Source organism: Aspergillus lucknowensis (assembly GCF_044049455.1).
Source record: "Aspergillus lucknowensis strain CBS 449.75 chromosome Unknown BJX67scaffold_18, whole genome shotgun sequence".
In the NCBI taxonomy this organism is placed as follows: domain Eukaryota; kingdom Fungi; phylum Ascomycota; class Eurotiomycetes; order Eurotiales; family Aspergillaceae; genus Aspergillus; species Aspergillus lucknowensis.
In genome coordinates, this window is record NW_027263562.1 from 376764 (window position 1) to 397794 (window position 21031).

Below are 21031 nucleotides of genomic sequence, written 5' to 3' on the forward strand. Positions count from 1 at the left end.
AGAGTGATAGCATTAAAGCACAAGATAGCTGGTTTAGTGGGTTTCGTCAACTGTTTTCTATATTGTCAGAAAATCACTACAATATTTATCTTTCTAAGACCAAGTAGAACGCATTGCATGCATGAAACACATGCCCACCACAGGCACCTTCACCACCGTAGCACGTCGACTCATCACCAGCGCGTTGGGCATTGAATGCAGGACAATAGTGTAGCCCAAACCGTATGACTGCTCAACCGACAGAGGTATCTTTCATGCGGATCTTCTCTTGGCTGAGGAACTCATTATCTCATGAGCACAGAAGAGTCTTCATTGAGTCGACCAGTAGCAGGCATCTGAGTCATCACGCTCGTTGAATACCTTGGGCGAAAGGATAGTCGATATAACCGACAGGCGAGTGACTAACGTAGAAAGTACTGCGATTGTATGCAGCAAGGGCCAGACCCTCCTTGATCCGATACACCAGGTCTGGGTTGGAGATGAAGTTTCTCCCGAAGATGACTACTATATCCTTGTCGGGATAATCCTCATCCACAAGCTTCCGCGCACTAGCCGGGCTATACCCCCCTGCAACAAGGAGAGGGCCATTCCATATCTTGTACGCAAAGTCCAACTGCTCATTGCTCTCGCAGTCACTGGCGCCAAAAATTCGTGACTCCACCAGGTGAAGGAACGCCAGTCCCAAACGGCTAGCCCCGTTGATGATATCACTAAACTGTGGGATCGGATCCGCCATCCGCATACTCTGGAATCGGCTCCAAGGGCTTAGACGGAGCCCCAGGTGCTCCGGACCGATAGCATCACCGATGGCCGCCATGGCTTCCAAAAGGAAACGAGATCTGTTTTCTATACTCCCGCCGTACTCGTCATCGCGCGTGTTGCTAACATCTTGGAGAAACTGATCGGCAAGGTACCCATTTGCGCCATGGAATTCCACTCCGTCGAATCCGGCACGAATTGCGTTCTCTGCAGCCGTGGCGAAGTCCCGAATGGTTTGCTTGATCTCTTCTCGAGTCATTGACCGCGGTACCGGTGCGTTGTCGTCAATCGGTATAGCGCTTGGCGCGACAATACTGACTCCCTCTCTCTGCGCAACTTCCACGCTTGCCGCACGACCCGCCGCGAAGATCTGGCAGAATATAAAGCACCCTCTGCCATGGACTTCATCGGTGATTGTCCTCCACGCCTCTACTTGCTCATCGCTCCAAATGCCGGGTGCATTGGGAAAATTCCCGCAAGATGATGGTGATATAAAGGTGCCCTCGCTGATGATCAAGGTGCCTGGTACAGAGGCTCGTTGGCTGTAGTACTCTTTCATCATCGGCACGGGCACGCGGTTGTCGGATGCCCGGAGGCGAGTGAGTGGGGCCATCCCAATGCGATGCGTGACTTCCACGTTGCCGATTTTGAGCGGCTTGAAAAGGCGTGTTTCGGCCATGGCAAGGAACGGGTATGTGAAGAGAGAAATAGAGGACTGGGCGTGTAGTGGTCACTTGGTTTGAGCATCTTTATGCACTGCAAGTCGAACATTTTATAGGCCATGATATTAGAATAGGCTGACAAATTGGTCACGCAATGGGGTTATAGTTAATCTAAGGTGGAAGTGAGATACTTCTGGTTGAAGAACATGCCGTGCACCTTTGATAGTGAAGCCGACGAGGGGGCAAGGTATTTCCGGATCGGGAAACAAGATACTTCCCGATTTAGTTTAGCGCGCTTCGGCCCAGCCGATTTGTCAGCTGCCCATGCCCTCCTTTGGCTGAACAGCGAGATAGACAGCCTTTCCACCCAAGCACTCCAGGCACTATGGTATCGTCCGGCAAATTCCAGTTTGTCTCTGTCCAGGGCCCCGATGGCCCAAAGGACCGGATCCAAAGGCGTCAAGCGCGCTCACACGCTGTAAAGCGAGCGTTGGAAATCAAACGAAAGCGAGAGCGGAAGTCAAGGGAAAACTTCCGAGTATCAGTTCTGAGGACTAGCCCGGAGAAGGAGGTAAACGAATGTAAGGCGCTAGTCGGCCCACTTGTGTCTCTATCTGCAGGGACCCTGGATCCATTCGAAACCCTGGCTGTGGATTCGTCAAGACTGCAATCACTACTCGGCGATTGTAAGCTTCTCAGAATGTTTCGGAAATCATCTCTGGTAGGCTTACAAGTTCGTGCCAGACAAGGCTAGGCAGGCTCCCGAGCCAGTTTTCAGCATCGCAGAAGAGCTTGCCTTCCAGAACTTCCGCTCCGTCTTCCGAGCCAGCTTCGATGACCCCGCTCTCTTGAATGCTGTGATGCTTTCCCTGGCCTTCGCGGCAACTGGAGGTAGCATTGACCGGGAATGTCTTAGGTATCAGGGTCAAGCAATCGCTTATATCCGTGAGAAGATGAGTTCCCTGAGCGAGGCTGCTTCAGAACGAACTATTGGGGCCATTTTACTCCTTGCCGGGGTGGAGGTAGGGAGTTCAGCCCCGACGAACTGCGCCGGCTAATACTAAGTCTCTAGGCTCGGCTCGGAATGACATCTCACGTCCAACTTCACATGGCCGCAGTGCAACAGGTACTTACCCTCTGTCAGGAAAAAAGCATATATCTCACCCCAGGGATCAAGAGGGCCATATTTTGGTAAGCTCTCACATCGTATCTCTCTGATTGGATCTCACACCTACCACAGGCAAGACCTCAATTGCTCAATCTTAGCCGGCTCTCGTCGCAGATACGATCATACCACCTTTGCTGAGCTTCGCTGGACAAGGGATCCGTTCGTTCCAAACTTCTTTCGGCTGCCACCTGGATTCCAGGCACGGTCTGACCTGCTCACCGAAGGGCTTATTGAAGTTCTGCAGGATTTGCATGCCCTCCAATGCATCCGACAAGCCACACACTATATGAAGGGCGATGCGATGCTGATGATGCAGATCAATAATCACACCGCTTCTATCCAATCTAGGCTGATGTCCTTACCTCGATCCTCCCTGGTGCAGGAATGCTGTCACCTAGCAGCATATATATGTTCGGTCATGCTCTGCTGCACGGTTTGGTGTGCTTTAGTTATTCCTGTAAGGAATCCAATTCTTTCATTTCCTGCAGATGACCGTAGTCTACTGACCATCAATCCTAGTCCCACATTTCCTCACAGCTCCTGCGCAATCTGCAGCAGTCGAATAATGACTCAATCTGGTCCGAGCACCCCGATTTGCTCCACTGGCTGCTGTATATCGGTGGAGCATTCGCTCCAGTCGGAACCATTCGTTCCGGATACATCACACTGCTCCGGTCACGCCACGCTTCCGGACTCGGAGAATGGTATCGGTCCTGGCCTGCGCTGCGGGTGACTTTGAGGAGATTTATATACTCAGACAAGGCATTCGACACACCGGTGAAGTCGCTTTGGGAAGAAATTTCTGTTTGATATTTCCGGGATTCTCGGTATACATATACTACTCGTCAATATTTCGTACGGATCATCTTCTCTTACGCACGCGAGCCATGGATATAGACTATATCCAATTTAGCAAAGTATATTGTTGTATAACGAACGAATGAAAGAAGTGAAGTCCGTCAAAGCCCTAGCTAATACCATAGCTTAGATACACAAAAGTTGCCCCGCCATGGGCAACACCTCCCATCGAGGTCTAAACGGATGTCATGGCTCAATTGGCAACTCCTGGTTGCCGAGGAGGCTCACCCGCTTAGCGGCCGTGACCCTCACCAGGGCATCCGGTCTGCCAAGGAGGAGGCAGGCTCCAGGGAGCGTCGGAGGGAAGAGGGAAGCCCGGGGGGTAGTTGCAGGAGTGGCTCGGGCTGGCGCTGGGGGTGGCGCTGGAGCTCGGGATGGCGCTGGAGCTTGGGGTGGGGGTCGAGCTGGGGCTCGGGGTGAGGGTCGAGCTGGGAGTTGGGTGCGAGTGATGCACACCAGCCCAGTGAGGAGGCTGTAGCGGACGATTAGCATCTGGCACTGGGCTCTCAGTTTGGGAGGAGCAGCTGGACATACCGAGGCGACGGCCATGGAGGCCAGGCCGAGGGCGGCGGCGATGGTAAAGAGCTGCATGGTGAAGATAATAGGTCTTTATTTGTTGTTCAAGGTAGTGACTGTGAGGGCTTGGGAGGAGAAAAACCCGGAAGAGCTGGCTGGACGAGTTGCGATTTATACGTACCACGAAGCCGCAGCCGCACGTGTGTGGGCCAGAGACCAAGAGCGAACAACGATAAGAAGAGAAATGATACGAAGTCCCTCCCTCCAGAGTCGTTCGGGAATTAATTCTGCGCCACTAAGTGCCGTGACTTCTGACGATCAGTGGAGACCAACTGGACCCTTGGGTCCTGCTCAATCCCACTCAAACAGGTTATCTATGGGAGATGAGCGGATCCTCTGTCTCGTTGGTCAGGAACTCGAAAGTCTCTCGCGTGGGATTGTCAGGGCCTGGCCACGATGAGTGGCCGGTCCCTGTCTCCCGCCCTTGACAGATGGTTCGATGGGTCCCCAATGACGGAATGCGGGTTCGAGACTCGGGCATGGTGTAGTCGGGCCAAACGTGTGTGGACATTGCCAGGACTCCCGCGTGTGGACCGGCCAGCGGGTCGTCCAGGTCCAGCCGTCCACAAGTACCTTGGTAATCTTGGAACTTCCAATTAACATTCAAGCGTGGGACGCGTGGCAGAGATGTTGGGAAGATGAGAAAGTGGCGGACGCCACACTCGTGTAGGGATGAAGGGAGGCGATCCCTGCTCCGTCAAGAAATCTTATTTGGACTGATACCTCGGCCGGCCATCATGACCAAGAGCATGGCCAAATGGCTTGTTGAACAACTTCTCAATCATCAGCTGAAACAATACTCGTGGACCTCTTTGAGCATGGGAAGGGCGGCAGGAGTTCCCCGGGCCCCATGGTCCATGGTGACGCGTCGTCAGTTCCGTCAAACAGTGAAAACATGCCAAGCATTCTTTGCACAGGTCATGATCATGTGACTCATCCCCAGTAGCAGCCGGCAAGCCCTAATCATATCATCACTGCTTGGTAGTCTCCAGAATGTGACAGCACCTCTGATGGCATCATCTTTGCTGTTGGATTTGTTTTGGCCTAATATCGCTCTCGCGGGAATCATGGCTGAGCGATGACCTGGATCTCGACCCTGGCCATTCCCAGTACTGCAAGGTTGTCGTTGCTAGCTGTTGCTGTATCTGCGGCAGGCCATTATGCGCCACAGCTCCCATACCTTGCAGGTAAAACGATCGAAGTCCAATCAATGGGGGTTTCACCCTCTTGTATCCCCACACAACCCTCCGTGACACATATCCCCTTCGCATCTAGTACAGCCGTTGAAGTCAGATTATCGAAAAACGTCTTTCCCGGTCCAAACCTCTGCTAGCAGCTATTCTCGGAAATTTCTCAGGGATTGGGGCCAGACCAAATTTGTCTGGGAGTCTGGTATCAAAGGAACAGTCTGTTTCATGTGCTGATATTATCAGCTCGACTATGACCCCAACAACTGATTGATCCACTCATCAACGTCCCAGATCTGCACATCGAATGCCCCATTAACACCAAACAGCCCGCTTTGGAATGCCTCAACCTCAGCCAGCATCTGGCCATGCCCTTTCGAACCAAGATTGCCCGCGTGGATCATTTCGTACAACAGCCCCTTAGCAGTGTCATACGTGTTTCGGTCGTCGGCCCTTTCATCGAAACTATCCGGCCATCGAGAGTTGACGGACATGGCGAGAGAGAGGATCATGAGGCCAGAGAAGAGATGGAGGCTTTCCCAGAATCCGAAGCGTGCTGTCTTCCGTTAGTATGGGAAGGAACGTTGGGGATAACGTGACAAACTCATTCGGTCGCAGCTGCGAAGGTCAGTAATTATTTTTAAATTGGTTCTCGCCGCACGGAGGCACGTATTGGTGAGGTATTTCAAGTCTTCTTGGTAGGCTTTTGAAGTTTCGCCTGCCAGGAGGTAACTGATCTGCTTGAGGAAGAGAGGACGTATTAAGAGGACGAAGCACTGCACTGTTACCCACGAACTAACTCCTAGTTATCATGAGGATATAACACACCTGATGGTACCGCTGGTAAAGCGATGCCAGTGACCGATCCGCCATCTGCTTCATCGCCGGAGGCATTCCGTTCTCGACATTGAACGACATATGAGGCGGTAACCGTGCGCGCACTTCTTCCAGTCTCTGCAAGATGGGGCGTGTCAAGTCTCCTACGTTCGCCGTATTATCCTTTCTTATGCTCTTCATGTTCTCGCATATATCCGCATGGATGAATGCAAGCTGAACCTGCGTTGTCAGCGTCTCCGCGTCGTGGAATTCCGCTCGGTCTTCAGGGAGAAGAATCGAATCATCTGGGTATAACTGTTCTACTTGATGCACCTGTAGGGCGGGTGGTAGTCCCATTTCTGTGCTCGTCATTCTGTCAATGCAATATGTCGTCCACCAGACGCGCTTACGATGTTCTACCTCGAGCGCTGGGCGCGGCGGCGAGGGAGATGGCTTGTGGAGCTTCAGTATATTGGCCATCCGGAAGCTTAGGCCGGCATACATGTACGCGGCCTTCTTCCGGTTCAAGCTGTATGAATAGAAGGCCTGTTCTCCGATCACTATGATGCCGAAGATACCCATTGCAGGGAGCTTACCACGAGGTTCAGAGCCTCAACCTGATCGATAGACGGATCTTCATATCGAACCTTTAACAAACTTAACGCCTGTTCGAAAAACTCGGTACCCGGCGGCCGCTTCATGATTTCATCGACGCTATCGTGCATTTGATTGTCCCGAGACCCGTCCTCATCTCCGAAAAGACGGATCTCTGGGACCGGTTCTGAATTGTAAGACTCTCCCAAAGCAAACACGGTAAGCAATCGGCAAAGCCACATCCTATCCTTCAATTCGCGTGCTTTTGGGTCTTTGTACGTCGAATCTAGTCTCCTCCGAAACGTTTCTCTCCGGAACCAGTGCCAGTCGTGGCCAACGAAAACGGAAAACCGATCCAAGAGGATGAGAGCGTAGGGGTAGGGCGGTAATTTGAAAGAGCAGGAGGTGTCTGTTCTATGTTAGCACGATTCAGGAGCAGTGTGAAGGAGGAAAAAAGAATCATACTAGAAGTGTCATGATCCAGTTGGTAGTACTCATATTCTTGTCGCTGCACCTGCGGCGCTTCAGCCGCAGGACTCGAGCCAACGCCAACAGGATTTGAGAAATCGTTAACTCCCAGCAACGAAGTAGGCGAACGCAGGCTCTTGAGCCCAGAAACGAAGACCTCCGACGTTGGATCCTCAACGAGCGGATCCGACAGCGTGACTCCAACACTCTGCGCGGGAATCTCCGCCCGGGACTCCAGGTTCGCCTCCAGGGGCGTCAGGGGCGGATGCTCAATACGTCCAGTTTGCACCGCTCTCGCTTCCAGACTGCGAAGATAAGCTTCCGAAACGGTGACATTACGGTCGCGGACGGGGTACTGGCAGTCGCGGTTTGCGAGACGGCAATTGCGACACGGTTTCTCTGGCTGTGTTAGGCTGGTGAGGAATGCGGAGACTGGTCAGGGGGCTGTTCTTACCTCGCGAACATTTTACTTTGCGCTTGTAGCACCTGTAGCAGGCTGTGCTGCGAGGGGTTACTGTTTGCATTAGAGAAGGGGTCTCTTTAAGCAGAAATTTGGGGGTTTGTTAACGACTCTGGAGGCTTGTGGTGTTGGAAGGAAGAGTTGGAGTTGGAGGCGAAGAATGCGGGGATTGAGGGTATCTACTCCAATTCAGTGGGCGAGAGGGTCCGGATTGCCAAAGGAGATAAAGGATTTGTGTCTGAGATAGATAATAAGCGAGAATAATAATTATACATCCTATCAACTGGATTACGATGATTGCCCTATGGAATGACTACTTCATGTAGCGTATCTGAACAACGGGCTCATATCGCCCATCTCCGAGAGCTCCTCCTCCGTGTACTTGGCTCGAATCTCGTTCTCATCCATCGCGGCACGCTTCGCGTTGATCCGCTTCAGCACGAAGTAATAAATCACAGGCCAGATGCACCCAAACACTGCCAGCATCCCCATACTAATACCAAACCCAACGGGATACGTAGGTGCCTGGCTGGAGATATAAATATTTGATCCAACAATCTACACCTCGATTAGTACGCATTCAATCCGAAATAGATATGGACTTACTCCGCCAAGTTGTGAGAAGCTGACCATGGCAGCAATGCCAACAGCGCGCTTCATCGTGCCAGCGCAGTTGAGCGAGATCCACGCAGTCACTGCAGGCGAAATCGGATACAAGCCCCCGGTAGTAAGAAACACACCGAACAGGGTGACCCCAGGAACAGATGGATATCTGACGCTCACAAGCATGATGATGAATCCAGCGAGCGCCATCAGATTTGGCAACAGAACAGAGAGCATCCTTTGTTGGTATCTATCCGCGGCCCACCCAGAAAACGCGGTCACTAGACAGGCAAAAGCGTACGGAGGAACAGTCATTGCCTGGGCCTCAGCCGCGTCGTAGCCCAAATTGTTGATGATTGTGGGCAGAACAAACGAATAGCCATACACCGTGACACATAGCGTAAACTCGATAAGGGCTACAGCGTAGATGTGGAACGACTTGAAGGCCATCGCTGCATGTTTCCAGGAGAAATCAGACTTCTCCGCGACGCCCGTCTCACCTCCAGCCGAATACTTGTGGCGAAGAATGAGGAATCGCTTTTCCTCCGGCGTAAGCCATTTACCCACTTTGGCTGGTGTGTCGTAGACAAACCAGAAAGCGGCGAGGGCAAGCAGGACGGTGAATACCCCTGTCTCAATTAGCATGGCTCGTAAATATATGGCAAGTGCAATGCAGAGGAGGCACCTTCAATGCAGTAGATGAATCTCCATCCCCGATAGCCCCAGGTGTGATCCAATTGGCCAATACCGTACGCCAGCAGACCAGAAAACGCACCAGCGGCCGAAGCTCCCGAGTAGAAGATCGCCATTCGAGAATGAACCTCTTTCGGGGAGTACCAAGACGTGAGGACAAAAGAGCATCCGGGGAACACTCCAGCCTCAAACGCTCCGAGGAGGACGCGAAACGCTGCCCAGCCCGCGAAGTTAGCCTGAAGAGAAGTGAAAACCAAAATCGCCGCCACCAATAACAAAAGGGTCGGCAGCCAGATCTTCGGACCAAATCGTTTCAGCGCGATGTTCGATGGCACACCCCCTAACGCATAGGTAACGAAGAAGATGGACAGGCATGTATTCCACTGTTGGCCGCTGAGACCTAAGTCGGGTTCCACCCCGAAGAGTCTCGCGTTTCCTGCCCTTATTAATATTCCATATCGTCTATAGGGGCTTTCAAGATATACACACCAACATTTGTGCGATCAATGTAGGACATGAGATATATCAAGATTAGCTGTGGTAGAACATGCCAGCTTGCGAGGGTTAGCAATGATATCAAGGCAACAGGGGACACACTTACTCGACCTTCCGGACCAGTTTCTGTAGCTGCTCACCAGAAAAACGTTCGTTGAGCTCCAAGAACTCAAGATATTCGTGATTCGAATTTTGCGCCTTCGTTACCGGAACACCTTGTGCTGAAGAGGGCTGAGAAAGACTGCTAGTCATCTTCTCTTCGCGGGCATGATGGTCGCGGTGGGCGTCTCTATCGCTCTTATTTTCCATACTGGCACCGTTTGTCTACTTCTCAGATTATGGCGGCTCCTTGTACAAGACAGATAACAGAGTCATCCCCAACCTGGGAAAGACCACGATTTATACCCACGTGGAGTCGCTGATAGGGGCAACAAGCTGCAAGCCAGCATGGAGATCGTCGACCGGACCGGTGACAAAGTATCTGATACGAGTTTCCCCGCAAGCAGTCAATTCCGGAGATGCTGAGTTTCACAGAATGCATGGATTGACTCGTCATAGGAGGGTGGCAGTTGAGGCTTGAGATTGGCGCCAATTTCCGAGCGATAATCGGGCGCTAGGAGGGTTTCCCTGAGGGGTTGATCGGGGCCTAGGCCTAGCGCCCGATGACGTTTGCTTGGGACACGCTGTGATTCGCTCCCATTGGGCTCGGTCGGCAGTTGGCATCAACCAAGTGTGGAGGGCATCCAAGTGACGCTCCAACGCCTGAGGATCTCGGGTCTCCGACTCAGGCGTTGCGGGAAGGGTGCGCAGCGAGAGGCCGTATAAAGGCGAACTCATAACACCATCATTATAATTTCCGTCCACACTGATCCACGGCCGGTCGCAAATTCCCGGGAGCAAGGACAAGATGCCGAAGATTACTATCGTTGGGGCTGGGTATGTCCCTTGCGAGAAAGGTTGATCACCGCTAACGATCGTACAGTATTACCGGCATGGCCATCGCAAGTATGCTGTCACGATCGAACGAAGTGACAATCGTCGCTCGGAATCTCCCCGGAGATGGTGAGAGCCGAGAGTGGTCGAGTCCTTGGGCAGGCGCCTGCTTCCTCGGACTCGACGGTTCTACTCCCTTCGAGCAGAAGCTACAGACAGATTCCTTCTCCTATCTGTGGAGCCTTGCGAAGAGCAATCCAGAGTCCAGTGTCAGGGTACAGTTCGCAGTCCCGGTTTATGAGGCCAGTCTAACATTACCGTAGATTATCGAAATGCACGACGTCCAAGACGATACACCATTGGAGAAGATTTGGTATCGAGACTTGATGCCAGAGGTGAGACACAGAAAATATATATCGAGGACAGCACTTAATACTCTGGTAGTTCCGCGTCATGTCGCCCAGTGAGCTTCCAGAAGGGGCCAGAGTTGGAATGAGCTGTGAGTACCTATCCGCAAACATGGGAATCAACTGCTTATTGTGCAGACAAATCGGTGGTCATCACACCGGCCATCTTCTTGCCGTGGCTACGGAAGAAGCTTGAAGCTTCTGGTGTGAAGTTCGTCAGGAAAGATATCAAATCGCTATCAGACATGAAGGGTTTTGGACACGAAGTGCTTGTCAACGCCACCGGCTTCGGAGCAAGATTCCTTGAAGATGTCGCCGATCAAAACGTGCAGCAGATCCGGGGCCAGACTGTCCTCGTGAAGACGGGACACGACAAGATTTTCATGCGCCACGGGAAAGATTACACGTATGTTATACCGCGACTCGACGGGACAGCTATCCTCGGGGGTATCAAGCAGGTTGGCGAGACGTGAGTACCACGGATCCTATGAAATTTCTCCTCTGATCGCTTTTTCCAGGTATCCGGAGGTGGATCCCGACATCAAGTTGGACGTATGTAGAGCGAGGCGATGACTACCGTGCATGATACTAATAGCAGTAGATTCTACGACGCGTCCATGAGAACCTACCTCAGGTGTTCCCAGGCACCCAACCGGCAGCCTTCGATATCATTCGGGACAACGTCGGTATTCGTCCAGGCCGATTGGGAGGCGTGCGCGTGGAGAAAGAAATCGTGGACGGAGAGAAGATTGTACACGCATACGGCACCGGAGGGGGTGGTTACGTGTTCAGCTTTGGGTTGGCGAGGGCGGCCGGGACGATGGTGAACGACTTTTTGTTTGCTCCACCGAAATCACGGTTGTAAATAGGAGTGTATGGATTATGGTCCATGACCCGGCTTCAACGGATGAGTAGAAGGATATAATCCGGAGAGAATAGCGAGCAATGATCAATTGACCTCGCTTCACGTCGATGACTATCATCCTTGAAGATGCGGCGGCTCCAACAGCCGGTCGAAGGTTCAAAATACTGCCAATCTCCACCGCCAAGTGCAGGGTCCCTGCACATGTCACATGATAGTGTGTCCCTTTTAAGACTAGTTACGTTGACACGTGATTCTTGAATTTCTTCTGCGTGTGTTGGGCAGGATCAACCCACCACCGCGAACGACCTGCGAGACTACGAAATGCCAAGCTTGAGCCTGGGTCCTCTGTCGGCCCTCACACATACTCGCTATGTGATTTACCTGTCGGATGGGAAGCGCTTGGTGCTCTTCCGTTTGCCGTCAATTGAAACCCAACCAGCAGCCAAGTCGAGAAACGAGAGCGGCGACGGCTGGTCGTATTATGCCATGGAGGCAGAATGTCCTCATGCGGGTGGTCCATTGGACGAGGCGCAAGTCGACATTGAAGACTCAGCGTATATTGTTTCGTGTCCGTGGCATGCATACGACTTCAACGTAGAAACGGGCGAATCCAGCGTCGGTATCAAGGCATGTACATTCCCTGTCGACGTCCAGGGCGAGACAGTGACCTTGGCGTATGGTTTGGACAATGTCTCCGTTGCAAGGTTGGAGGCCGTAAGTGAGGCGATCAAGCTGAAGTCTCCTTGTATAGACTCTACACCCTCGGTGGGAACCGCTCCGATGGATCGGCCGGAGAACGCTCAGTACCTCGACGATAACGCCACACTATGCGATTGGTGTGCTCACATTCTGAACACATCAAATGCGGAACACAAGATCGAACTCACAGCCCGCTTGTTTGCCACATTTGTTTCTCGAGAATCTACACCCTCGCCGATGACCATTATCTCATCAAATTCTGTGTCGCTTCCTCTGATGCCACCACGTGAAAAGCTGGTTGAAGTCCAGCCAGGCCAAATGCAGAAACCGGGAAGAGGTGGGACTCTAAAAAGCAGAATTGCCATGCTTCACGCCTTAGCCAATATTGAGCTTTGGGCGATTGATCTGGCACTTGATATATGCGTCCGGTTTGCTGAGTTTCAAACCAGGGCTTCTCCCCCCGAGCCCGCACGACAGCTACCGCGGACGTTTTTCCATGACTGGCTCAAGGTTGCTAGTGACGAGGCAAAACACTTTTCTCTGCTGCGCTCCCGGCTAGAAGAAATGGGTTCCTACTTTGGCGCTCTCCCGGTTCACCATGGCCTCTGGGAGTCGGCTACAAAGACCGCACACGATCTCCGGGCACGGATCAGCATTATCGCACTCGTCCATGAGGCTCGCGGTCTTGATGTCAATCCGATGACGATCGCCAAATTCCGCGCCGCTAAGGACTACGAGAGTGTCGAGGCCCTTGAAATTATTCACAACGACGAAATTACCCATGTGACAACTGGCCACCGTTGGCTTTCATGGATATGTCAGCAGGAGCAGACCGATACGGTGGATGTATTCCGATCCAACGTTCGCAAGTACTTCGCGGGGACCCTTAAAGAGCCTTTTAATCGCGACGCACGGGCAATGGCCGGCATGGATGCGCGCTATTACGAGAACCTCGCCTATTGAGCGATTCGACACTGCCTTGGGATCTCCGGCGGTCGCGATATCGTTAGCGACGGATCTACGAAAGGTCTAGCCTTCATAGGTTTCACAAAACCCGCTTCGAAAATCGGGAGTGGGACTGCGTTTGGCCGCCCAGCAGTTGCCACCGGCCTAAGCTCAGACGTCACCAAAGAGCACGCTGTCTATTTCTCTATCGTACAGTATCTAAGTCCATAAAGGAAGCTCATATCTCCAGCTCGTCGATATCCCCCAGCAGAGGGTCCCACACGGTCGGTCTCCCTTTCATGACCTCGTGCCACTCTGGCATGGTCATGATTGTCTCCGCATATACGCGCAGCTCCGGCGGGACTAAATCCTCAAGGCCGATATCAATCAGTCGGGCGATGTAAGCGACCACATGTGCATCCAGAACCGTCGGACCAGAATCACCAAAGATCCAGGCACTACCATGGCTATGCTCATTCCGCTGCTGAACAATCTCGCGCAAGAAGACTCTTGTCTCATTTGTCATGCTGTACCCATCGGACATATTAAGCGCGACCATCTCTCGTTGCTTTCGCTGACTACATTTGTCAGCAGATACACCGTCAGGATCCAGGGACGAACCATTCTTGCTTATACTCGAGTGCCCGACGGTGGGCGGGGGTGATGTCATGGTTTGTTAAAAGGTCTTCCACCGCTGGGTTGGAACTGTTGAACCACTCGAAAATCTCATGTAGCTGCGTGATCAAACGACGTATTTCCGCCCGATGAACGTGCGGGAGGAGAGCCGGGCATTGTTCGCACACCCAGTAGATAATCGAAAGGCGGTCCGTCATGGGCTCTGGGGACGACTTGATCGTCAATGTGGGCACCTGCGCACGGTTAACCAAGCCCCAACAGAATGAATACATGCAGCGCTTTATACTCGGCCCAGTGGATTGACCTGGAGCAGATACCACTCCTGCAGGTTCTCGTTCTTTTCCAGATTCACCAGGCGATAACTCAAATGCGCCAAATCCCGCGGGGGCCGAAGTCTCCCCCGCACGGCCAGGCCAATAGTAAACTGGACGACAATGGACTGGATCGAAAAGGGGTAAACGTAAAGACACAGGTCCGGGCCACTGTGTCTGATTTTCCTCCACAGCCGAGAGGCCTTCGACATGCTCACTCGATGCGAAGAGGTGTCGTGGGACAAGGCGCGGGCTTGGGTGCAAGTCTTTCGAGCTGCAGGCGACGATCCTCGGAGAAAGCCCACCAAGCGACGGGGGGTTTTTGTCCGCGCCCGTAATTAATCCGAACTGTCCCCCCGTCTCGGACTGAGCACGCAGCATCCATCCTGCGACTGAGCAAGCGGAAATGTCTCGTCTCACGGAAGCTTGGCGCGTCCGCCATCTGTTTGAGCTCTGTTTCTCCCCCCATTCAGGACGAACCCCTGGTTCGGTAGAGATGGAGCTCTGGACCTAACTGGCGGAGATACCTGTCAAGGTCCATACCCGGACCGAGGGAGTCATCGCCAAGGTCGTACCATCGTGCCTGTTACAAGTCTGTGTACTGTATATATTGTCGCGAGGCGCCGAGTCTCAGGCTCATGTCTCCCCTCCTCCCAACCAAATACAGCCCACTCCTTCCTCTCATAGCCATTGACTAGCTACGGTCTTCGTTCTCTCATTTTGTACAATATGAAATCCATTATTTGTCTTGCTACTCTCCAGCTGCTGGTCAGCTCGTCTTCCGCCCTTCCGCTAGCGGATATGGAGATTCCGTGGCATATCACCAGGCCCAAAAACCATCCCGCGAAACGCCAGAGCCTCCCAGTAACATGGGATCCTCCAGCGGATCTTGTCACTCCTCTCAACGAGGTAAGCTTCCTTTACCCACAGTCATGCAGGAACCAGCCTAACAAGAACGAGGTCTGGGAACACCAAATGGAAACGTACAGCGACCCGCTCGGCTTCCAGAACTACGGATTTGATCAGGTCATTGCAGCTCAGGGCAAAATCAACTACTGCGTGCGCTGGGATTCCGCCCAATCCGTGACCGCCGCGCAACGCGCGCAGATCGCCGCAGCTGCAAGCCGATCGTATAACAAGTGGATCGCCGGGCTTGCGGGTTTCGACGACTGGCCGTATGACACTGTGGAGGTCGAGGTTGTTGGGTATGCCGTTCGCGATATTTCACTTCTGGAGGGCGATACCACCGGCCTCGATATCTACACTACCACTGATGCGGATGGGATCCCCGAGTGTGATCCTGCCTGTGGGCGGTTCTTTCACCAGAATGGGGATTATAGCGGCTGTGAGGCTGGTGCTGAGCGTCATTATGGTAGACTGCCCACCACGAGAGCATTAAAATACAGGTTACTGACTTATTTAGACGAGAGCTTGTGGCTCACCGATGGTTTTGAAGGCGGTGCAGGCGGCGACTGGGGTCAGCGCATGGGCCAGGAGTACTTCCTACAGAACGTTGAGTTGGAGAATATCCACATCTACCTTCACGAAATTGGACACACGTTCGCACTAGATGGTAAATTCCCCTCCACGCCTCAACTTCTTGAGTATGATTGTTAACTCATCCAGACTTCTACGACTGGACCCCGACTGGCGTAACAACATTCATCATGCTCGCTGGCAGCGCCACTGAAATCACCGAGTTCGACTACTGGATGCTCCGCGACTGGTGGCGCAACCTGAAAGACCGCTATGATCTGGCTGGTTCGACCTCGGATTCGGAGACATCCGTTGATAATACTTTTGCAACGGGTGGTCGATCTTGTGGAAGGTATTCGGCGGGGGGGAGCGCATCACGGCTTTTCAGGTGCAGCCGTGAGAATCGAGAGCAAATCTTCTGACATAATTCGAGTACGAGTGGTCTACAGCATGATGGTTTGTCTGAAAGTCCGTAAATTTGATTGAGTTATGTGGCGAAACTAGAGTGGTGGGGGATTTAGATCCAATCCTTCAACCTTGAGGATGAAGGAGTCATTCCGTGAGTAACTTCCGGCAGCGTCGAAGTCTAGTCGACCCCGCACGCAATCATCAAAGTCAACTTCAGCAATCTGAAGGCTCGCATCTGGGTCCGTGTCGCCATTGACGTTCCAGATCGGCTCTGCGAGAACTTCCCCGAGAGGTCCGACGATACAGGATCCCCCGCCAGTGACCCAAGCTTCTGGATCTAGAAAGGTATAAGTATCTTGCTAGCTGTCTCGAGGGGATACGTACCATAGTCGACTTTCTCCTTCTTAACGACCCCAGTCACCCAGTCAGGCAGGTCCTTGTAACGCCCACTCTGATTGGCGGATAGGACGATAGTACGACCCTCGAGTGCGATTGTGCGCATCAGAGGGAGCCAGGTATCACGACTGTCGGCAGTCGGCGCGAAGTAGAGGTTCACGTTCTGGGAATACAAGCTCTGACGAAGGAGTGGCATATAATTCTCCCAGCAGATGGCCGCAGCGAGAGTCAACTGAACACCGTTGATTTCCGTGGTGACAGCCTTGAGCGTTGACGGAGATCCCTGCGCCCAAACAAGGCGCTCAGAGGCAGTCTAGACATCGTCAGCTTGAGACAATAAATGAATAAGACAAGACAGACCGGCATAACCTTCCGCCTCTTTCCCAAAACACCTCGTTTGGGATCGACGTATACCGCCGAGCAGTACAAACTCCCGCCTGCGCGCTCAATGAGTCCAACAACGATCAAAATCCCCGTCTCATTCGAGATCCGTTCCAGTGTCTCCCGAGTCCCATCTCCACGGTACTGCTTTCCCTTGGGAAGGGGCAGTTTCTTCTCCACCCAGTCGTCCCCAGCCCCGGTCGGGGTATCGCCGAGATCAACCGCGCCATTGAAGTACTCTAAGAACTGGTCCCTCCCATACGCTTCACGAGATCCGATTCGTGTCCCAAATGTCGCCTGGCGCGGGTAACCGCCGAGATAGGCCTCTGGGAAAAGCAGGATATGGACTCCCCGGGAAGCTGCAGTGCGGGCGGTTTGTTCCAGGGCCGCAAGGGTATCTGCGAGGGTGTGTTTGGTGTGTGACTGCGAGACAGCTACCACGAGTCTCGACATGATGAGTTCTTCTCCTGCGAGGTGGTTTCAAGAGGATGGATGCTGGTGCGAGTGTCGAGGAGGGGAAGCTCGGCGACGACGGCGATGAGTCATGACAACCCAAGTCGTCTCCAACCTACCAGTCGCAGAAGTCTCGACAACATCCGTCGATTCACGGGCACGCGCGAGTATTCCACCCCTCAATTTTATCCTTCGCAGCATTTTATCGACAAGCCTTCTTTCGAGAGTCTCCAGCTCAAGCATCTCCGGAAGCTTGGACAGCCACCCTTGTGCATACCCTGTAATCGGCTAAACCTTTTTTAGGTAAGGCACATGGTTTGGCGAGGATGGGCAAAAACATGACCAGCAGCATTTCTGGCACCTGAAGAGGTTCCAGGCTGCGGTCCTACTATCCTGCGAGTATCTTGGAGCTTTGAATTCTGCATAGCCCAATTGTGTTGTGGTTAGTGCTTTTTTTGCTGCTTTAGGCAAAACTACTCATAAATTACGAGCAGCGGCGTCTGACCGTCTGATTACTGCACTAAATCTCGTCGCTATTTGATAGACAGCATCCTCAAGAGGAGCCCTCTGATGGATGAAGCATTTTCTGAGAGACTTCTCGAGAGCCAATTGACGGCCAGAGTCCTGTTTGTGCACAGTTGTCCTGAAACACACACGGGCTTGCATGTGAAGTGCTCATTGCTGATTTGCTTGTTGATAAGGCCTGCAGCGCCCTTGGCTGCGCCTTGCGGGAAGCCCTGTACGGGGTGAGCCTATGCGGGTAGACCTTTTCTGGTGGCCCAACGCTGGCGGCCCTAAAATGGCATCAAGACGCGCGCGTATCATTCGACGAGCAAGTCCATGGTGGAGATAAAGGATGCCACATTTAAAGATTCACCTTTCCGCCCCATAATGGACATAACTTACAGCTCTCCAGAAGTGTCCCCTCACGCCCACACCCTCCGGCAGACCGTCTCAGTCCTCCACGACCACGCATCGGCGCACGTCGGTGGAGATGACAGCATTCAGAGTGTTGATCATCGGCGGCGGCGTCACCGGCTTATCGCTTGCCGCCAGCCTGGAACGCTATGGGATTGAGTACACTCTTCTCGAAAAGCACGACGGTGTGACCCCGTCTATCGGCGCGAGTATCGCTCTACTCGCGCATGGGGCCCGCGTCGTGGACCAGCTTGGCTGTTTCGAAGAGCTGCTGCCGTTCGGCGGCGGGGTCGAAGACTTGCCTATTTACGGACCTGATGGGGAACTTTTGGGAACCCACGATAAGATCGGTACGCATCTGGACCAAATGTACGGACTGTCGTTCCCCTCCATGGAAGAAGAAGGGTGACCACTCAGTGCGCTGACTTGTCTAGGCTCGGGTATCGGATGTTGTTTGTGGAGCGGCAGCGACTGCTCCATGCCCTGTGGGGGGCGATCAGAGACAAGTCGAAAGTACAGCTGTCGAGCAGAGTCGCCAGAATCGAGCACGTCGATGGCGGGGTAAAGGTTGAGACAGACGATGGCCGTATTTTCACAGGCGACTTTGTCGTCGGCGCCGACGGAGTGCACAGCAAGTCTCGCGACGAAATGTGGCGGCTGGCTGAAGCTGACAAGTGTGATATCACTTCCGATCGCAAGGGTATTGATTGATTTCGCCCGTGTCAAACGCCTCAATGCCTTGGTAGCTGAGCTGACTGACGGCGAATAATAGCGATCAAAAGCTCTCGTGGCTGTCTATTCGGCACCTCCCATGGACTGGCACAGGTGAAGCCAACAGATTACTGGATGACCGCCCGACAGGACCGTCATTACCTAGTTTGCAGCGCACCAAACGGCTTGACCTTTTGGTTCGTGTTCTTCACGACGCGGAAACAGGGCGCGACAGGGGATACCCCTTGGTACCCGGACGAGCAGAAAGAGAGATACGCGACAGAGTTTGCCTCTGACCAGATCCGGCCGGACGTGACCCTCGGCGATTTGTATAGAACTTCCACCAACACTGGCGTAGTTCCGGTGGAAGAATTCGTGTTGAAGAGATACTTTTATCAACGAATACTCCTTCTCGGAGACTCGGCTCACAAGGTGAGGGCTCAGTTCGCCGCCCGCGACGAGTCTAACTTGGCGAATAGATGCACCCCGTCACCGGACATGGAGGGAATGCAGCGATTGAGGATGCTGCGTTTCTTGCAAATCGTCTCAAAGAGGTCTTGGATAGCGGCCAAACCACCCCGTCATACTTGCAGCTTCAAGGTATCTTCTTCGAGCTGCAGGAGGCCCGACGACCGCGAACGGAAATGCTCACGAAAGATGCACGGGAGTTCTCAGACTTGTTCTCATTCGACAATCGAATTCTGAAACTGATCATCCTCCATGCCTTCCCCAAGTTCCCACGCGAAATCCCTATGAACAGTCTGGCGGAGGCAATGACCGCAGGGGAGGCACTGAAGTACATCCCGCTCCCTGCGAGATCCAAAGGGCTTACCCCCTACGATGATGAGGTCCCAGTGGTTGCAAGGCGTCGGTCCGCGCCAGCATCGTACGTTTGGATCTCCATGTTCCTTTCCGTCGGATTGCTGCGCTACTTCCTTTCTCTGGGGACGACCGTCGGCGTCCCAGGATCTGAACCCTCTGCCTTCTCTTCTTGGTGGCACTACTCTGTCGCCAGATCGCATCTATGTGTCAACGCATTCTGGGTCCTCGAATCCTACCGCTCAGCATTCCTGCTGAGTCCTCTCTTCAGCCCCCTCCCGTGGGCTGTGCTTTCCATATTCATCGGATGCGACACTACGCTGGCCGTCTATTTCTCACTTTGGATTCTCGGCTCGCGCTCCAAGGGGTTCTACTACCCCTTTCCCCGCGCCGTTCCTCCCGCCGCCGCACAGGCCCTCCCGATAGCATTAGCCATGTCCTTATGCAGCCCAGCTATACTCACTAACCTGCCGGTTCCTCTCCCTGCTGTTATTTACCACTTCGACGCCCGCAGCACTGCGCACTTTATCTTGCCAGTCGTGACTTCACTCCTCAAGTACCAATTAACCCGCTCGGCGGCTCATTTCTCGGAACTGCTCGTTCGATGGACGAACTTCGATCTCAGCTATATAAACGGATATTTCTTCTTCGTGATCCTCGACTCCGGCACCACCCACCTGCTTTTCATGACGAAGAGTCTCATCCCCGCTATCACAGCCCGTCGTCTGTTGCCAGTAACAGCCGAAATCATCAGCTTCGGAACGTTGACCCTCCTCATCGCGCTCTGGTTACTCTTCACCCTCTGGGACCTCCGCCGTGTCAACATCGTCAGTATGAGTTTCGGGCGCGGTACACTATATATCCTTCTGGGACTGGTTCTCATCGGACCCGGAGCTACGCTTATGGCTGCATGGTGGTTGAGAGAGAGGGCCTGGGAGAGGGCTCGCCAGCGGGTCTCCGATAAGCGCTATGGGCCTTCCTTCCCCGCGTCTGGCGATGGCTTTCGCTCTATGCAGTCTACCTAGGTAGATACTATATACCGTTGTCAAGACATTATTTTCCAATCACCTGCTCCCCCCCTCTTGTATCTCGTGATCCACACATTCAGAGTCATAGACTGCATCGACAGCCAGCTGAATTATGTTCACATTCGTTTGGGGCTTCTTTTGCGCGACCACGGTGGCATGGTTCCCGCTGCGACAGGCAGGGCTGACGGCAGATCGTCGCATTCTTGGAGCTGTTGTTACGGACTGAGTAGTAGCAAAAAGGCAGTACAGGTTGAGGTGACACCAGCGAGGGCGTTGATCCATGATAAGTCTATTTTTTTTTTTTTT

The 21031-nt window shown here is 53.2% G+C and overlaps 11 protein-coding genes across 11 annotated transcripts; 5 read left to right on the forward strand and 6 right to left on the reverse strand.

Annotated features, from left to right (window-relative positions):
• Positions 1-269: 269 nt before the first annotated feature.
• BJX67DRAFT_80330 (alkene reductase) lies at positions 270-1885 on the reverse strand. Its single transcript, XM_071035474.1, has one exon. The coding sequence runs from the start codon at positions 1436-1438 to the stop codon at positions 344-346; it is 1095 nt and encodes a 364-aa protein (XP_070886582.1). The 5' UTR covers positions 1439-1885; the 3' UTR covers positions 270-343.
• On the forward strand, positions 1534-3399 carry BJX67DRAFT_387834 (uncharacterized protein; the record flags this gene model as incomplete). The annotated part of the gene is made up of 5 exons (XM_071034295.1): positions 1534-2107; positions 2166-2443; positions 2494-2612; positions 2662-3046; positions 3109-3399. Exons 1-5 carry the CDS (start codon positions 1807-1809, stop codon positions 3397-3399), a joined length of 1374 nt encoding a protein of 457 aa, XP_070886583.1. The 5' UTR covers positions 1534-1806.
• Positions 3400-3679: 280 nt separating this feature from the next.
• Positions 3680-4038, reverse strand: BJX67DRAFT_380951 (uncharacterized protein; the record flags this gene model as incomplete). Its single annotated transcript, XM_071032915.1, has 2 exons — positions 3680-3919; positions 3982-4038. 2 exons carry the CDS (start codon positions 4036-4038, stop codon positions 3680-3682), a joined length of 297 nt encoding a protein of 98 aa, XP_070886584.1.
• A 1423-nt stretch (positions 4039-5461) lies between these two features.
• On the reverse strand, positions 5462-7612 carry BJX67DRAFT_380952 (transcription factor domain-containing protein; the record flags this gene model as incomplete). The annotated part of the gene is made up of 7 exons (XM_071032916.1): positions 5462-5766; positions 5815-5828; positions 5880-5986; positions 6039-6572; positions 6623-7029; positions 7086-7487; positions 7543-7612. 7 exons carry the CDS (start codon positions 7610-7612, stop codon positions 5462-5464), a joined length of 1839 nt encoding a protein of 612 aa, XP_070886585.1.
• Positions 7613-7866: 254 nt separating this feature from the next.
• BJX67DRAFT_371928 (major facilitator superfamily domain-containing protein) lies at positions 7867-9591 on the reverse strand (the record flags this gene model as incomplete). The annotated part of the gene is made up of 5 exons (XM_071031163.1): positions 7867-8106; positions 8155-8780; positions 8837-9280; positions 9334-9398; positions 9446-9591. The coding sequence occupies 5 exons, from the start codon at positions 9589-9591 to the stop codon at positions 7867-7869; spliced, it is 1521 nt and encodes a 506-aa protein (XP_070886586.1).
• Positions 9592-10246: 655 nt separating this feature from the next.
• Positions 10247-11544, forward strand: BJX67DRAFT_371929 (FAD-dependent oxidoreductase; the record flags this gene model as incomplete). The annotated part of the gene is made up of 7 exons (XM_071031164.1): positions 10247-10275; positions 10322-10547; positions 10596-10667; positions 10717-10771; positions 10818-11148; positions 11198-11231; positions 11281-11544. The coding sequence occupies 7 exons, from the start codon at positions 10247-10249 to the stop codon at positions 11542-11544; spliced, it is 1011 nt and encodes a 336-aa protein (XP_070886587.1).
• Positions 11545-11801: 257 nt separating this feature from the next.
• BJX67DRAFT_80407 (Rieske [2Fe-2S] domain protein) lies at positions 11802-13498 on the forward strand. The gene has a single exon (XM_071035475.1). It carries the CDS (start codon positions 11866-11868, stop codon positions 13204-13206), a length of 1341 nt encoding a protein of 446 aa, XP_070886588.1. The 5' UTR covers positions 11802-11865; the 3' UTR covers positions 13207-13498.
• Positions 13317-14590, reverse strand: BJX67DRAFT_80519 (glutathione S-transferase family protein). Its single transcript, XM_071035478.1, has 3 exons — positions 14111-14590; positions 13810-14057; positions 13317-13766 (listed from the first exon to the last, which is right to left on the reverse strand). The coding sequence occupies exons 1-3, from the start codon at positions 14345-14347 to the stop codon at positions 13427-13429; spliced, it is 825 nt and encodes a 274-aa protein (XP_070886589.1). The 5' UTR covers positions 14348-14590; the 3' UTR covers positions 13317-13426.
• A 100-nt stretch (positions 14591-14690) lies between these two features.
• Positions 14691-16338, forward strand: BJX67DRAFT_80532 (uncharacterized protein). The gene is made up of 4 exons (XM_071035479.1): positions 14691-15044; positions 15096-15507; positions 15559-15708; positions 15762-16338. Exons 1-4 carry the CDS (start codon positions 14865-14867, stop codon positions 16031-16033), a joined length of 1014 nt encoding a protein of 337 aa, XP_070886590.1. The 5' UTR covers positions 14691-14864; the 3' UTR covers positions 16034-16338.
• Positions 16073-17534, reverse strand: BJX67DRAFT_80484 (nitrilase). Its single transcript, XM_071035477.1, has 3 exons — positions 16776-17534; positions 16404-16728; positions 16073-16356 (listed from the first exon to the last, which is right to left on the reverse strand). The coding sequence occupies exons 1-3, from the start codon at positions 17247-17249 to the stop codon at positions 16112-16114; spliced, it is 1044 nt and encodes a 347-aa protein (XP_070886591.1). The 5' UTR covers positions 17250-17534; the 3' UTR covers positions 16073-16111.
• A 604-nt stretch (positions 17535-18138) lies between these two features.
• BJX67DRAFT_80412 (FAD-dependent oxidoreductase) lies at positions 18139-21018 on the forward strand. Its single transcript, XM_071035476.1, has 4 exons — positions 18139-18536; positions 18602-18867; positions 18940-19310; positions 19358-21018. Exons 1-4 carry the CDS (start codon positions 18244-18246, stop codon positions 20720-20722), a joined length of 2295 nt encoding a protein of 764 aa, XP_070886592.1. The 5' UTR covers positions 18139-18243; the 3' UTR covers positions 20723-21018.
• Positions 21019-21031: the final 13 nt, after the last annotated feature.

Coding starts and splice junctions, on each gene's coding strand:
- BJX67DRAFT_80330 (XM_071035474.1), bottom strand. CDS start 1,438: ATGGCCGAAACACGCCTTTTCAAGCCGCTCAAAATCGGCAACGTGGAA.
- BJX67DRAFT_80407 (XM_071035475.1), top strand. CDS start 11,866: ATGCCAAGCTTGAGCCTGGGTCCTCTGTCGGCCCTCACACATACTCGC.
- BJX67DRAFT_80519 (XM_071035478.1), bottom strand. CDS start 14,347: ATGTCGAAGGCCTCTCGGCTGTGGAGGAAAATCAGACACAGTGGCCCG. Junction 14,058..14,110: donor AGGTCAATCCACTGGGCCGA/GTATAAAGCGCT, acceptor AACCGTGCGCAG/GTGCCCACATTGACGATCAA. Junction 13,767..13,809: donor CTCGAGTATAAGCAAGAATG/GTTCGTCCCTGG, acceptor TGACAAATGTAG/TCAGCGAAAGCAACGAGAGA.
- BJX67DRAFT_80532 (XM_071035479.1), top strand. CDS start 14,865: ATGAAATCCATTATTTGTCTTGCTACTCTCCAGCTGCTGGTCAGCTCG. Junction 15,045..15,095: donor TTGTCACTCCTCTCAACGAG/GTAAGCTTCCTT, acceptor AACAAGAACGAG/GTCTGGGAACACCAAATGGA. Junction 15,508..15,558: donor TGGTGCTGAGCGTCATTATG/GTAGACTGCCCA, acceptor TGACTTATTTAG/ACGAGAGCTTGTGGCTCACC.
- BJX67DRAFT_80484 (XM_071035477.1), bottom strand. CDS start 17,249: ATGTCGAGACTCGTGGTAGCTGTCTCGCAGTCACACACCAAACACACC. Junction 16,729..16,775: donor AGAGGCGGAAGGTTATGCCG/GTCTGTCTTGTC, acceptor GACGATGTCTAG/ACTGCCTCTGAGCGCCTTGT. Junction 16,357..16,403: donor GAAGGAGAAAGTCGACTATG/GTACGTATCCCC, acceptor ATACCTTTCTAG/ATCCAGAAGCTTGGGTCACT.
- BJX67DRAFT_80412 (XM_071035476.1), top strand. CDS start 18,244: ATGACAGCATTCAGAGTGTTGATCATCGGCGGCGGCGTCACCGGCTTA. Junction 18,537..18,601: donor GGTACGCATCTGGACCAAAT/GTACGGACTGTC, acceptor TGACTTGTCTAG/GCTCGGGTATCGGATGTTGT. Junction 19,311..19,357: donor TCGGAGACTCGGCTCACAAG/GTGAGGGCTCAG, acceptor CTTGGCGAATAG/ATGCACCCCGTCACCGGACA.